Source organism: Drosophila navojoa, chromosome 3, assembly GCF_054131105.1.
Source record: "Drosophila navojoa isolate 15081-1374.11 chromosome 3, UAZ_NAV_1.0, whole genome shotgun sequence".
NCBI classification, from domain to species: Eukaryota; Metazoa; Arthropoda; class Insecta; order Diptera; family Drosophilidae; genus Drosophila; species Drosophila navojoa.
Window position 1 is genome coordinate 1,139,071 of NC_142891.1, and position 16,350 is coordinate 1,155,420.

General features: G+C 38.9%; 2 protein-coding genes across 2 annotated transcripts in view; one reads left to right on the forward strand and one right to left on the reverse strand.

Annotated features, from left to right (window-relative positions):
* LOC108649650 (uncharacterized) overlaps positions 1-16,350 on the reverse strand; it is a 203,819-nt gene that overhangs the window by 141,860 nt on the left and 45,609 nt on the right. The gene's annotated exons all lie outside the window — the stretch shown is intronic.
* LOC108649646 (WD repeat-containing protein 82) lies at positions 12,802-15,186 on the forward strand. The gene is made up of 2 exons (XM_018098624.3): positions 12,802-13,287; positions 13,992-15,186. Exons 1-2 carry the CDS (start codon positions 13,033-13,035, stop codon positions 14,922-14,924), a joined length of 1,188 nt encoding a protein of 395 aa, XP_017954113.1. The 5' UTR covers positions 12,802-13,032; the 3' UTR covers positions 14,925-15,186.

The following is a 16,350-nucleotide window of genomic DNA, read 5'->3' on the forward strand; positions in this document are numbered from 1 at the left end:
ACCTGATAACCACAAATGAGCGTTAATGGCCAAATAAATAGAAAAGTGGCAACTACGGCGCGACGGCGCGTTAACTGAATGAGCCACGCCCACACCCACTCCCCCGCCTGGCCATACGCCCCACTCAGCTGCAGGTTATGCTCATCTGTATGCCGTCGCGTATATTTAGTACATTTACTAAGCGAATTTAATGCGTTTGGCACGCTGCTCGACATTTGTTTGCCATGGAAATGCGGGGAAATGCAGGGAAATGCGGGGAAATCCGATAAATATGAGATGAGCGCCCATTTGAATTACCAATTTAATATTCAGTTTCCCAAAAATCAGTTGATATCACTTGGAATTAATTTAAATTTACGGCTTTTCATTTATCTGACTGTTTAGTGAGAAATTTCATTTGCTTTTAAAGTTTAAAATCGCCCACATTTAGTTTTAATAATCTTCATGGATGCTTAAGCTGTCATAAATGGAGTATGAATAGTTAGAAGTTTAAGGAATTACGCCCAATAATTTGTACATTTAAATTTGTGCTTTTTTATGATTTTTTTTTTTTAAGTTAAAATTTTTAAAATATTTTTTAGCTTAAACTTTTTCTATGGTTTTCTTTTTTAGTTAGTTATATAATATATCTAATATTTAGCTTATATTTTTTTTTATGATTTTCTTTTTTAGTTAGTTTATGGCTTTTCCTGCTTGTTGTCAAAGCCACGTTTAAGCTTTTCGATTAACCATTTAATCAGATGCCAAGAGCAAACGCCGGCGCTTGGCCAAGGAGTAGTGTGACAAACCAGTTGATAGGCCAAACAAGGTGCCAATTTGGGCAGGAGAAGGAGGAGGAGGAGGAGGACGAGGAGGAGGAGGAGGAGGAGCCATTGTTGTAGAAGGAGAGACACAAAGACGAGGAGCACGCTGCAGGAAAAGGCAACAGAAGGGGGCAGCTGGAGGAGGCAGGAGAAGGAGGAGAAGGTAGGAGGCAGGAGGCAGGAGGGTGAGGAGAAGGCTACAGGAGAAGGCAGCTAGAGAAGGATGTATAAGCAGCAGGGCATAGGGGCATGGTCAGTTGATAAGTTTATGGGAATGGAGGAGCAGCAGGAGAAGCAAGTGGGTTGCGGACTGTTGGCTGAAGGTTTTAAGTGAAATTGGTTCGTGCCTAACATTGCGTCAACGTTACATTAATTTGCGCACGTTCCAGTTGCCGGCGGCTCCCATTCCGATAGAATCGAAGAGCTGTTGCTGATGTGGCAGCAGTTGTTGTTGCTGCTTGTTTGGCTGTTGGGGCTTTTGGGCAACTGTTGGGGCTGTTGGGGCTGCTGGCGGGCATTGCAACACTTTGGCCACAGAAGTGCAGCCAGCAGCGTGGGCTAATGGAATTAGCAACAATTTAACCATTAAACACATCATGTGCATTGGCATTAGGTTTCGGACTTTGGCTGCGATTTGCAGCACCCGCACAGCAACAGCAGCAACAGCAGCAACAGCAACAGCAACAATAACAACATTTAGTGATTACTTCTGGTCTCCATTGTCGAGTGTCTGTGCATAGCCAACTAGTCGTGCTATCTGTCTGCGTGCCAGACGCCGTTTATTGGCATTAGAGCTGTGCTGGCTCCTTGCTATTGCCTTTTTGGCTCCGCGGCGTGGTTAATAGACTTTGGGGCTTTTGTTGCGGGCAACAGTTGTGCGAATTTCGAATCGCTTGCATAGTGCAACGTAGCGCTAATTAAAATGAAATTTGTTCAGTTTGCCGCAAATAAGCCAACGAAATCACGGGCTGCCAGAGGATCTTCTCTTGGCCATGGTCAAAGGGAAAGTCGCAGTCACCGCCGCAGCCGCAGCCGCAGCAAAGGCGTTGAAGTGCTTGGCTTTTATGACAGGTAAGTATTTGTGTAAGCAGAAAAGCAAAATCCGCAGCGAAAGCAAATTTCTGCTGACTTGCCACAACTTGTTGACCCACTACACGTATACGTAATGCGAGTGCTGGTCATTATGGTTCCGTTACGCTTACGTGAACGAACTAACTCAATCGCCAGTTGGCGTTTATTCTCTCTGTTTTATTGATGACTGCTTGAGCTGTTTAGCCTTAATTTGAGTTACGTTTCGAATGGCTATTGCTGTGGTTAGACTGCAGTTACGTCTGCTCTTGTGATGGTTCACTTCAGGGAACTAGTTCCAATGACTAGACTGCTTACGTAACGTACGAAATCAATATGACAAGCATCTTAAATCAAAGGGCGCTAGTTCCAATGGAAGCAACTCAAACTACTATCCAACAGCAAATTTTTGCTCAGCTTTACTCACCTTGTGGAACTAGTTCCATTTAGAGTTTAGTTTAATTTAAGTGAAAGCTGCATCCAAAGAAATTAATCAGAATAATAATGGCATTATGAGAGTAAAACATTTAAAATAGAGAAATCTCGGTTACAAAATTAACTAGTTCCGAAATAAGACTAGTTCTTAGGGAAGTCTTTCCCCAGCTCATCAAATTAGTTTGACATTTTATGAAGAACTATGGCGTAATATCCAACACTTAAGGGATTAACTATAAAATGAACTAGTTCCTCAGTCACGTTGCTGAAACGAGCTAGTTCAAAATAACATTTTTATAATAATAAGAACTAGTTCTACAGAATTTGTATATTTTTTTTGTTGCAACTAGTTTTTTGTTTAAAATTGAACTTTCAACTAAAAAAAGAACTAGTTTATTAGTGGAACTAATTCTAAAACCCTGAAATGATCTCGTTTTGAAGAAACTCTTATTGCACAATAAATATCACAGCACCTTGGCAATCGATTTCCAAATGAACTAGTTCCGCTGCTACAACATTGAGTGAACACATGTCGTGTATAAACACACATGCCAATGCTTGTGTGTGTGTGTGTGTGAGTGTGTGTGCGTGAGTGTGTGTGGGTGAATATGTTTGTTGGCAGTTTGTTTATTTGCTTGTTAGATGGGCATGGTCAGGTAATTTGCTGCGAAAAATGGCATCATTAGCCTAACAAATTGCCATTTTGTTGTTGCACATAAATTCCCCTAAAAGTAGGCGCCAGTAGGTCGAACCAGCAGATATCCAGACGAACGGACGGACGGACGGACGTACAGTCAGACAGATTGTCTGCTGGGTACTTAATTAAAATTGAAAATGCCCAAAAGTCATTGGCAATGCTCAAACGAATGCCCCAGAGGTGGAGGGGGGGAGGTTTGGGGTCGCCTAATTCCATTTTATTATTAACTGCGGCGCATTAAGATTTTCATTAGCGCTTCGTTGGGCGAATTAAATGAGGATTGAGCGAATTTCAGATGGAATTAGACGGCGGGACAGCAAAACGTTAATATGCATAAATAAGGGAGTGTGGGGAGTGGAGCACGGCTATTAAATCAGCTTGAGCTTGAATATTACGTATACGCCCGTTTAAACAGGACAGCCAAGCCGGATGTGTGCGATAGATAAAAACTTTAAGAATTATAACTTTGGGGACTCGCCCCATGAACGTCGCACAATGACCGCAAAAGTAAATAACGTGCGGGTACCCGCCCACCCCACCACATGCCGCAATCCACATAGAGTGGACCAAAGAATAGCCAAAAGAGACAGAGACAGAGAGGGAGAGAGTGATAGAGGGGGAGAGAGGCAAAAAATAAACTGCAAACTTTTAAATATAATTTCGGCTTTTGTGCTGGTGCGTCAACATGGAACATGATATGGCACAAATGTCCCACCGGACGGGCCGAGCCGGTCCAGTTCCGTTTGTTGCTGTGCTACTTTTTAGGCCAGTTGAGCCCTGTCGGCCCTGTCAATATTTGTTACACAATCAGCAAATAGCAGAGGCAATACTAGTAGCTCTGGGCAACATTTGTTACCCACTCACTCTCCCTCTCTGTCTCTCTTGCCGGTAAATGAAAATGTTGTTTGGCTTTAAGTGAATCGACAGACTGTTAACCTTACCGTGCTCAATTAGGAGGCATTCCTTGGCAAATATTACAAGCAATTTGTTTTCAGAGTTACATAAAGCCAACTCACTTCGGATGCTGCTGCTGTTGCTGATGCTGCTGCGAGCTTTTCAGGGCTCGCTTCACATGTCGCTAATAACATTGACAACTGTCAACGTTGCGGGGCCATTGCTGTCACACACACACACGCACACACACACTCACACACACTCTTTGGGCGCCTGTCGCTCGCTGAATATCAGACAGCTGAGGGGGCGCATTTTACCCAGCGCCTGTCACCAGGGGCCATCGCGTTTCGGACTCGGGGCACAAGCCGCTTTACTTCTTAACTTTTGTCAGCTTTGCTTTTTCATTTCAGCTACAGCTGAAAATTCATGAAGATATATGTCCGATTTCTCTTCTTCTTTTATTCCTCTTATATATGAATCGCATTGCATTCGCAGAGAGCGAGACCTGTGAGCTCTGAGCTCTGAGCTGGCACCCGCAGCTTCTGCTCTTTGATATACTTCGAGCGGCAACTGAGTGAAGCAAGTAAAAATCATTAAGCTGAGCTGGGAGTAATATAATGACACGGGCTGGAAATGATTTTTAAATAGCTGAATAAACTTGACGGAGGAAGCTTATAGTGCTTGCAAAAATTACAGAGAAATTTTTGGGGTTAAATTATAGAGGAAATAAAAGAATTTATGAATGTTTTTAAAGTACATTTAAGGCACTTATCTTTTATTAGAGTATATATTTCTTATAAAAATGTAATTGTATATGAATAATACTTGAATAAATTTAACGATATTGTTAAAGCTTTTATTTACTATAAAAATATTTTCTTATAAAATTCAAACAAGCTTGAATAATCTTTATAATCCTTACGAAATCTTTATGAAATAGTTTCTGTATGGTTGATTTATTTTTATTAATTTAGAAATAATTTTTTAGAAGCTTTAGAGAATATATTACATTGTACCACGCTCTAGGTTCGAATTTTGGTTAGTATTAAATAATTCTTGAAATTCTTTTTGAAGATGAAATCTGTGTTTTAAAGCAATTGAAGATCTTTAACAACTTATAAAGACCAACAAGGCAGGCTTATCAAAGGCTGTAAAGCTCATTAATGTCAAAAGCTCATTAAAGTGGCATAGATTAAGCTGAATAAATAGAAGATGTTTGGCTTAAGACAAGTAAAGCTTGAGTCTAAAGCACATGCCAGAGAGTCTTCAACCTCTTCATATACCTTTCAGCGTATGTCATCGCAGTTTTATCAGCGTATAAAATAGTCGACCTCGTGCTATCAGAGATTTCGCAACTGCAACCGCTTTTAGGGCGCTTCAAAAATGAAAGCAAAATAAAAATAAGTGCAATTTATGCATATTAAAAACTATATATTTCCACTTGCCCACCTACATATATACATACGCATATCTCATATACATACATATATGTATGTGTATATGTGCAGCAACACATATATGAATGCAGCGCCATGGCCACTTCCACATCCACTTCCACTTCCACATCCACTTCAGCTATGCGTTGGCATTTATTTCGTTTTCTTTTTATGATTTTTTATGCGTTTCGTTTTTGCTCGGCCACGAATTGGACATTGTTGCAGCGAACTTTTGCCTTGGCGCAACTTTTGTCAGTTTCATGTTGGATGGCCGGAGATGTCGGCGAGTTGGCAACGTTGCCGCCAACGCCGCCAAATTTAACGCGCAATGGATTCGCACTTGAAAGTGAGCTGCTGCTCCTGCTGCTCCTGCTGCCTGCTCCTGCAGCAGACACGCGACACTCGGCACCCGACAAAAGTAATAAATTTTCATGCCCACTGTCAGGCCGCAACGCATCGCATTGCTTGCTCCTGTGCGAGGGCCTGAGAGAGCAGCAAGGCACAAGCGATATGCAGCAATGTTGTCATATATACCAGAGTTAGCAAATTGATCAAATAAAATTATATTATTATATACACATACACATACACATACACATATATGCATATAATATAGGTGTTATATGTTCCGGGTGTAAAAGTAAAAAAAAAAATAATAATAAATAAAAATTATTTAATTACAATATATAATACATATAAATAATTCAGAAGAATTATAACTATTTTTCACTGTGTATTTACTTAAAAAATAAAAATAAAATAAATCCATAATAAAAACGAAAAACTTGTTTTAAAGTCCATTTTTTTTTTTTATTTATTTATTCTTTTTTTTTTAACAAGTAACAAACATAATTTTTATTATATAATTTTTTTCTTTTTTAATTATAGGCCTATTTTTAAAAATAAAATTTAAATTTAATTTAAATTTTAATTTTTATTTATATTTTATACATATATATATATCATATATATTTTAATTTTAAGCGTTGCTATAACTTAAAGTAAATTAAATATTCCAAATTTAATTATTTATAATAATCTCAAACTATTTACACTTTGTAGTGTATGTGCTATTCGTGTTCTCTTGGCTGCCAAAAACTTGGCCTTTTATCATATATTTTTTTATTTCATTCTTATTTATTTATTCATTTATATAACGAGACGGCCTTTGAGTCAGTTTTTGGCACTTGCGCAACATTTTCACAATTCACATGAATATTAAATTAAAGTATATGCATGTATGTATGTGTGCTATTTATATATATAGTGTATATATAGCCACTTTTTTATCTGTGGCATCAAGTGGAAGGTGAGCGAGCAGAGCGGCTCAGTCAGTGTAGCGAAACGAAACTGCGCTACATGCAAAGGACTATCCGTTTTTAATCAAATGCAAAGCTGACCAGGAGGAAGAGCAGGAGCAGGAGCAGCAGCAGCAGCAGGAGCAGCAGCAGGAGCAGGAGTGGAATTGCAGTTGGTGCAGGTGTGCAGTAGAGTCAGAATCGTAGTCTTAGTGAGAATGGGAATGAGAATGAGAGTCAGAGCAAAGCTGGAAGCATCCCATCCTGTTGCCAGTCCAATTGTGCTGTCCGCCTATCCGCTGTCCTCTGACAACTGCAGGCCTCAAGATGGCAGCCAGAGTATGTCTAACGGCACCCACTACAGCCACTCCCTGTCCCACCTGTCCCACCTGTCTGTGCCCTGCTCAGCCAGCATCTGGGCTCGTTCCGACTCGGCTGCTGACTGCGGCTGATATGGCTCACTTGTGTCATTTATCTTCTTTTACGGCAGCAGAGCGCCGGCCGGCCCATTCAATTTCAAAAGGTGCCAGGCAGCTGGCTGAGCAACGCACCAAGTATGCATACACACACAGACAGACACACACACCTGCATATATGGTAGCTATGCACATGCTCTTGCATATTTGAGAAATTGTGTTTGAACTTTGACTTTGGTTTGACTCACTTTGCTGGCGTGTGAACTGCAATCGCTTGCTGGTTCTTGTTGTTGTTGTTGTTGTTGTTGCTTTGGTTGCTTGACAAACGCAAAACCTACGATTTGTTGACACTCACACACACTCACACACGCACACACACATCCATTGCAAACGTCAGCCACGCTGATTGAAAAATTTGCACAAATTTTTATCTGACTGCCAGTTAAAGTTGCCGCCTCCCTCCAGCCACGCCCTAATAGCCCCACTGTCAGAGCTGCAGACATGTTGACATATGCCTTTGCCTTTGCCGTAATAAACTTGACAATCGAGGTAACCCGACCATTTAATACTCCCCCATCCCACTCCAACTCGGCTCGCTGCAATTTATGCACTTTTAAGAAATGCATGCGAAACTTGGCTACAAATTGCACTTTGGCTCAAATGTCAGCTGCAACAGGAGAAGCAACAACAACAACATTTGACAGCCAAAATCTGTTGCCTGTGGCTCGATATGGAAATGTTGATATGGGAAATTTTCAAAAAAATATTTGACATAAATCCAGAGCAATCGATATGAGCTTTACAAGTTTCAATTAAAATGCCTTTACCATGACAACAAAATTGAATTGAATGCATGGCATGGAACGACTATGGAAATACTTCGTAGAAATATGAAAATTATATAAATATACATATGTATGTGTGTAATATATTTGTAGAACTATCTTTGCTGATATGCACCATAAATATTTTTGTTTTCTACTTTGATATATATGTATATCCATCTATTTATTTATCTATTTATATATCTATTCATCTTTCTATCTATCTATCTATCTGTTTACCTGTCTATCTGTCCATCTGTCCATCTGTCTATTTTATCTACCTATCTGTCTAAATATTTATCTATCTATCTATCTATCTATCTATCTATCTATCTATCTATCTATCTATCTATCTATCTATCTATCTATCTATCTATCTATCTATCTATCTATCTATCTATCTATCTATCTATCTATCTATCTATCTATCTATCTATCTATCTATCTATCCATCTATCTATCTATCTATCTATCTATTTATCTATCTATCTATCTATCTATTTATCTATCTATCTATCTATTTATCTATCTATCTATCTATTTATCTATCTATCTATCTATCTATCTATTTATCTATCTATCTATCTATTTATCTATCTATCTATCTATTTATCTATCTATCTATCTATCTATCTGTCTATCCAACTATCTATCTATCTATTTATCTATCTATCTATCTATCTATCTGTCTATCCAACTATCTATCCATCTATCTATATATCTATCTATCATCTATCTATCTATCTTTCCATCTACGTATATTTATCTATCTTTCTATATCTTATTATCCATATATCTTTATTTACATTGTCTATTTATGCATTGCTAGGATTATTTATGTATATACCCGTACATATGTATATATTTATATGTCTGTCTTACTATCCATCCATAAATGCATACATATATATAAATATTTTTTATTTTCTTTATATTCTTTTATATTCGTATCTATCCCTATATATGTATCTATAGCCTACACTTATCTATCCATAATAGCTCGCTTTTTTCAATTATTCACCCTATATACCCTTAAGTTACATTTCAAGCAGGGCATATAGATGAAGAGCTATATACACGCAACACAAATATATAATTTGCATTGTATTTGTTGTTTTTGGATGCCATAAAATTGGAATCAGTTTTAATGGCTCGTTGTCTGGCAACAATTAAATTGGCAATTGAATGCGAGGCGAATCCGAATGCGAATGCGAATGCGATTGCAATGTCGAGTGTCCCATGGAACGTGCCTAAAATTGCAATTAGTGCAATTTTGCTCTGCAAAATGGCGCATAAAATATCAATAAACAGTTGGCAAACAAAAGCGGCCAAAAAGTGCCGAAAATCAAGCAAAAGTGGCCAACAGAGATGCAAACACAAATCCAATTTAGCAATGGCCAACGAGGCGACAATAACTGTAATGTATGTGAGTATATAGATACATATATAGGGCACATATACATAAGCATATACGTATATATGCAATCTGATATATTCGATTAATTAAAAGGGGCTCGCATGAAGTGAATATTGGGTCAAGAGAATATTGAATCTATGACGACTATAAATACATTTATGGGTTAACTATTTAAGATGAAAGTTAAAATTGATAGAAATTATATTTAAGTATAGTATCTTACATATCTACATTTTTATTGACATCGTATTGTAGAATGAATAGGGATTAGAGTTAAACTCTTCAGAGTCTCAACTCGAACACTCTTACATATTAAAGCCTATTTTTATGTAACTCTAGGCAAATATTTAAATTTATCGATTTAAATATTTGTGTAAATTGATTGCAAAGCCCTTTAAGCAATTCATGAATACATATAATAATTTAATTTATATAATCGCCTTGTATTTCTTTCGTTTACCGCAACAATGAAAATTAAACCGAATTGAAACAAATTAAATTTTAATATGAAGAACTAAAAAAAAAATAAAATGCATTTTTTATGTGGCTTTAAAATATTATGATAATGTAAATATGTTTATTAACATAATTAAATATGCAATAGGTTTTGTGTACACTTTACTCCCTCTCCCTCTCTCTCTCTCTCTCTCTCTCTCTCTCTCTCTCTCTCTCTCTCTCTTTGTATGTTTTGTTGAGTGATTAAAACAACAAGAAATACTAACTCAAATTGATTTTATTAATATTATTTGTTTGAATGAAAACAATTATAAATTGCACAGAAATCCATTAAAATAAATAATTCCAAATATGTTTGTTTTGCAGTTATTTTTTTTTTTATTCAATTTCGCACATTTCATTTTATTTATTTTATTTTATTTTTTTACATTTTGTGCTTGTATTATAATTGAATTTGACGGGCAAAGCCGCAAAATGCGTAAATTGTGGCCAGGATTTTCCACATAGAATGGAAATGCTTTACGCCAAAGCTAATGATGCAAATTAATTACAAATGATGCACAGCACAAAGGACTGAGTCCCTAGCGAGGTCTGTTTGAAAAGTAGCCATGATTTTTATTTTTGATCAACACGGATTATATTTATTTTCGATATTTTATTTCTAGTTGATTGTTTATGCAGAAAAATTCGTCCGTTTTAAATATGGAATTTAAAGTAATTTTAATATATACATACATATATATACATATATTGATATTAAAAAGTTGAATAATAAAAATAAAATAAATACATGAAAAAATGTAAAAAAATAAATAAAACATAATAAATAGAATATATAAATAAAAATAAAACAAATAAATATTACTTTACTATAAAAACACATCTCGCATACATTTTGTTTTTTAATTTTCTATATTCTGTTTGTTTTCTGTGTGGCTTGATTTTTAATTTATGCGCACCGCAGTTGATTTTCGCATAAAATCCAATGCATAGCTACGCAAATCCACCGCAACTTAAAAGCTTAAAACGCCACGCGAGGTCCTGGCGCAGGACCCACTGATATTCTAGCCAAATAGCCAGCCCAGTCAGCACAGCCAACCCAGTCAGCCCAACACAGCCAGCCAGCCAGCCAGCCAAGTAGTCCCCGGCCAAGGCTTATAAATTTTAATTAAAATGCGCACAGCTCGCACAGCAACGTCAACGACAGCATCAGCCGCGCTTATTTCCGCTTACATTACAATTACATTCATTTCCCAGCCCGGCCCGGCCCGGCTCGGCGAGGCAGTCACTCAGCGAGTCAGCGAGTCCTGGCTGCGTCCAGGTATTTGCCATGGATACAGCCAGCGTTTAGTTGAGGTCTTAACACCTGATCTAATGCTGAAATTTGCATTCAGCTGATGGCCAGTGATGCCTGCTTCTGTTACATTTGCTACATTTTATTTTATACCCTAGAATACAATAGAATCTTTCATTAATAATTTAATAAACTAAATAAAGACTTTTCATAGCGAATCTTCGATTGTTATGTTTAAATGTTTTGTCTCATTATGTAAATTAATAAATGTTATTATATGTTCCACGTTTCATATTTGATATTTTTACTCTGATTTCAGCATCATATAACAATGTATATGTATGTAATATATATATAATATCTAATAATATATAATGTATATGTATATATGCTTATATATTATATGCATATGTGTAATATCTATGTTTACTTTCGTGTTCCAGATTAAATGTCGCATATCCCATTCTGTCAGGGAGTCTATCGATTGAATATAAATATGTTTATGTCTTATTGTGAAGCTCTTATTGAATGAACCATGAATGAATGAGTATTTGTATATCTGAAAATTAGTTGAAATTAAATTACTCAAATATAGTTATTTATTTTTTTTTGCCATTTTTGTAGATATATTTATTTTTTCTTACGTTTTTTTGTAATAGTGTTTTATTCTAATATACTCCAGTAGTTCTACACATATAATTTTCGTATTTCATGATATATATTCCTATGTGAATTAGTTATGTTATATATTCCATTTCTATTCCATATTTAAAATATCTTGATATATGTATGTATATATATTCCATGCTCCATATACAATCCATGTTTCATATTCCATATTCCATATTTCATATTTCATATTCCACGTTTCATTATCCATGTGTCATATTCACCATATATAATTCCATATTTCATATTTCATATTATATGTTTCATATTCCATATTTCATATTTCATATTTCATATTCCACGTTTTATTATCCATGTTTCATATTCCCTATATCATACACCATATTTCATATTCCCCATATCATATTCGCCATATCATATTCCATATTTCATATTCCATATTTAATATTCCATATTTAATATTCCTCATTTCATATTGCTTATATCATATACCATATTTCATAATCCACAATTCACATTCCAAGTTTCATCATCCATGTATTTCATGATTAATACGTAATTTTTAAAATTTTATGTTTTGTATAATCCATATTCAATGCTTTCTCATTCCATACACTCTCTTCATTTTTTCGTATTTTCTTATATATCATGTTCCATTTTGAGTAACTTTTCGTATTCAATCTCCACTTATAGGTATATGAGCACACATAGATTAAATGTATATGAAATCTGAATGTACTTGCTATCGCCTTAATCTAACATTGATGATATTCCCTCTCTCTCTCTCTCTCCCGCTTTGCTCACTGTTATAAGTAATTGTTGTAATTAGAATGCAGAAAATAAACAATTTGCAGTTTTCATTATTTACTCGCAAGTCGACAGCTGCTGCTGCTGCGGCTGCTGCTGCCAAGAGAAAACTTCTGCTGTCTAATTTAGTTCATCTCTTGGCTGCTGGATGCTGGCATCTGGGGAGCCGCTGCCGATGGCAACATTTGGTCGAATGCTGTTGCAGCACTAATGACGCGAATCGGCCTAAATACCCACAGAGAGGAGGTGGCTGGGCGAGAGGGGGCGTGGCATTACAGCCAATGCCAACTGTGTGGCCAGCTCGACAGTCGTTTGCCACGCCCCCCCATAACAGCGCCCTAATGAGACGCAACGGGAGCCACAAAATGGAAATGAAGTCAAATGCAACAGTGACCAGCTGCAGCCGAGAGGGAGGCGTGGCCCTCTGCCTGGCTAGATTTGATTTAATTAAGTCGAAGTAGGCGTAGCACTGGCCCAACATCCTTGTCTACGCCTCAAGCAGCTGGCAGCGAGTCAAAACTAATTTTGCCTGAACTTTGAAATCGACTCACTCCAAAATGAGCATCAAACTGAACGCTGAGACGTTGCGAGAATTTCGCGTGGCCAAGATCTTCGAGGAGTCGTGTGAGCTGAAGCAATCCATGTGCTATTCGCAGGACGGACGCCATCTCCTGGTCTGCGATCATCACTATTTGCTGGTCATCGACTGCCGCAGCCTGCAGCAGCTGTCCTTGGCCAACTTGCAGCATTATCGACCCAAGCTGGCTTGCTTTACGCAGCGAAATGATCGCCTACTGCATAGCTCAAACAAGGTAAGGGGAGATAGGGGGTGGAAAGAATACAGCGCGAAGACAGAGAGAAGCTGGCTAGCAGCAGAAGCGAAAGTAGGGAAGTGCCTGTTGGAGGCAGTGAAAAGTTGGAGAGGCGCTGCTGAAAAGCAAGAGAGGAGCTACAGAGGAGAGAAAGTAAAAGAAGAGGAGAGTTAGAGGGAAGCGGATGAAGACGAAGACAGTTAGATACTGGGAGAAGCTGGACAGAAGATCGACAGCAGTTGGGGAAAAGGTAGATTAGAAGTTTAGGACGATCTAGAGAAAAGCTGGGAAAAAGCTGAGAAGAGGATCAAAAATAGAACTAAAGTTCTCTCTTAGTGTCTGACTGGCTTGCTCAAGACAGGAGCTAGGGAGAAATTTGAGAGAAGTAAGATGAATTTTAGATAGGATAGCTAGCAGCTAAAGAACATGTTGAAAGAAGTTAGCGAGAATATTAAGGAAATCGTAGCAGTATAAATTAGCCTACATTGAATAACTCTCTCGTGCCTGGATAAGCTCAAAAAGAGTAAGAGTAGTGCTTAGTACTCCTGTCTTAATCTTCGGAAAAATAGAGGGAGAAGTAAGATGACATTTAGATGAGTTGCTTACCAGGTGCAGCAAGGTTAGCGAGAATCTTAAGCATAGGCTTAATGGCATCATTTATCATATTCTTAAGAGTTTTCTCGTGCCTCTTCCCATTATTCAAGGACGACTATCTCATACGATATCTGGACTTGATCAGTCATCAGTATCTGGGGTACTTCAAGGGCCACAAGAGGGCGCTGCGTGGCCTCTGTTTTCAGCCTGGTAGCGCGCATCACTTCTTGAGCGCCGGCTGGGATGATCGTGTGCTGATGTGGGATCTGCGCTGTGAGCGCTACACGGAGAAGTTGAAGCACTTGCAGCGTCCGCTGGTGGCCTTCGATCCGTCCGGCTTGGTGTGTGCCACGTGCAACAATACGCAGCGCATTGAGATCTACGACGTGCGCAAGATGGGCAGCAAGCCGTGCCAGAAATTCGACTACAAGCAGTCCGAGGGGGCCAAGTGGCCCAAGTGGACGCAGCTGCAGTTCGCGCCCGACGGCCAGAGCCTGCTGGTCAGCACCGACTCCGGTTGCTGCTTCAGCGTGGATGCGTTCAACGGGCGCCTCGGGCAGACGTATGCGAGCTACGCGAACCGGGATCAGCTGCCGCTGCAGGCCTGCTACACCCCCGACTCGCAGCACGTGCTGGCCGGCGCGGATCGGGGGCGCGTCCATGTGTGGCACGCCGCCAGCGGGCAGCTGATGGCCGTGCTGCACAGCCGGTGCAGGCAGCCGGTGCACCGCCTGCAGTTCCATCCCCACGGCAGCATGTTCGCCAGCAGCGATGAGAGCACGCGCATCTGGCTGCCGGACAGAGGCGAAGTGCAGCAAATCGTTGTGGAGCAGGAGTCGGACGACGACCAGGAGCTGCCCGTCATCGATTTGACGAACGGCGACTTCGATTTCAGTACAATCAACATAAACTGGCCAAGACCCATACCGATACCCCGCTCACCCTCGCCAGTTCCCGTCAGTCGCTGGCGCAGGCGGTACATCCCACGGATACCCGTAGCCGACGATGAGTATGAGAGTCTGGAAGAGGGCGAAATACCTTGATCCACACACACACACACACACAAACACACACACTTCACTTGCACACTCCCCATCAATCACAGTCGGACATTAAAAGTTCCAGTGGCATTTCAATTGCACTTGGCCAAAAGGACTTTGGCCAAAAGCACACCCACAGCTGGAGTCCAGCAGAGCTCGAGCAAATTGCACAGCTGGCTGCAGCCGAGGCAAACTTTCCATTCAGTTGCCACGCCAAAAGAAGAACAAAAACATATTATTTGTTGTCTTTTTAATATTAATGAAATCCTTTTGCCAGAACTTTATACAAATTGCTCTTGAACTTTCGCCCAAGTTCCATGCAACTCTAATTGAAGATGTGCCCCACTTTCAGAGCTCGACTCGAGTTTTCAAATTTTGTGGTCGATTGCGAAAGAGTTGGAAGATATTCCATAACTTTGGCGCATAAATCTCTGGAGTTTATGTGTGAAAGCATTTACTTGAAAAGTTTACTCGATTTTCAACTCGATGCACTCGAAGCTAAACAAAGAAGTTTAACATAGTAATTTTTGATGAATCAATAAATTTGATGGACTGCGCACGAACGCGTCTCTGAACAGATAGGCGTGAAAAGAAGTGAATTTTATGTACTAGAATTATAATATATGGTACTTAATATGTGCTTATTATTAGTAATATAAATATGCATTGAATTATACTGATGACTTTAACAGCAACAGTAACTTATGGAACAACAAGAACAAAATTGTCAAACACAGCAATTGAGTGCATCAGCTGCCAAGCTCAACTTCTGCCTTCATCTTCGATTATTAAAAAAAAAAAAAAAAAAATTCTCTCACAATTATTGCGCATTTGACTGCCCGGCCGAAATGATCATCATCGATGCTCATGAGAAGTCCCGCTATCTTTGCCAGCTTACTCTCTGCTCTGGGCTCTCTCAAAGCTATTGCATATGCGTGCACAAATATTGAGCTTTTGCCATTTGGAGAGTGAGAGAGAAAGAAAGACAATTCCTTACGCTCTGAGCGAAGGGCATAGCAAACTCCGAAAAGTCTTTGCGACGCTCAGGCAGAATATTTGCACAAGTTGAGTGAGCAGGGTATAAAAGCGTTGATGTGGATTTAGTAAAGTATTTTAAAGCATGCTCACGCACACATGTAAGTGTATGAGCAGACATGCATGAGTATTCATGTGGCTGCGTGTGAAGCTTTTGCTGCCTGCTAAGTAAAGTGAAGTGAAGCTCTTTGATCGTTCGAATTGCCAAGGCAATTTATAAAAGTTAAATTGGCAAGTGTTAGTGCAAATCAAAATAATGTGTTATAGTGATAATATGTGCAGTCAATATACATACATACATGCATAGCTCTACAACCACTGTTGAATACATTTATTTATCGCGAGTAACAAAACTTTCAAGTCACTTTGAATTTGAAGGTCGATGCGGAGGTCG

What these genes read in the sequence shown, in the direction of transcription:
- LOC108649646 (XM_018098624.3), top strand. Translation starts at nt 13,033, where the DNA reads ATGAGCATCAAACTGAACGCTGAGACGTTGCGAGAATTTCGCGTGGCC. An exon ending in TACTGCATAGCTCAAACAAG is followed by an intron (nt 13,288 to 13,991) that starts GTAAGGGGAGAT and finishes CCATTATTCAAG; the next exon opens with GACGACTATCTCATACGATA.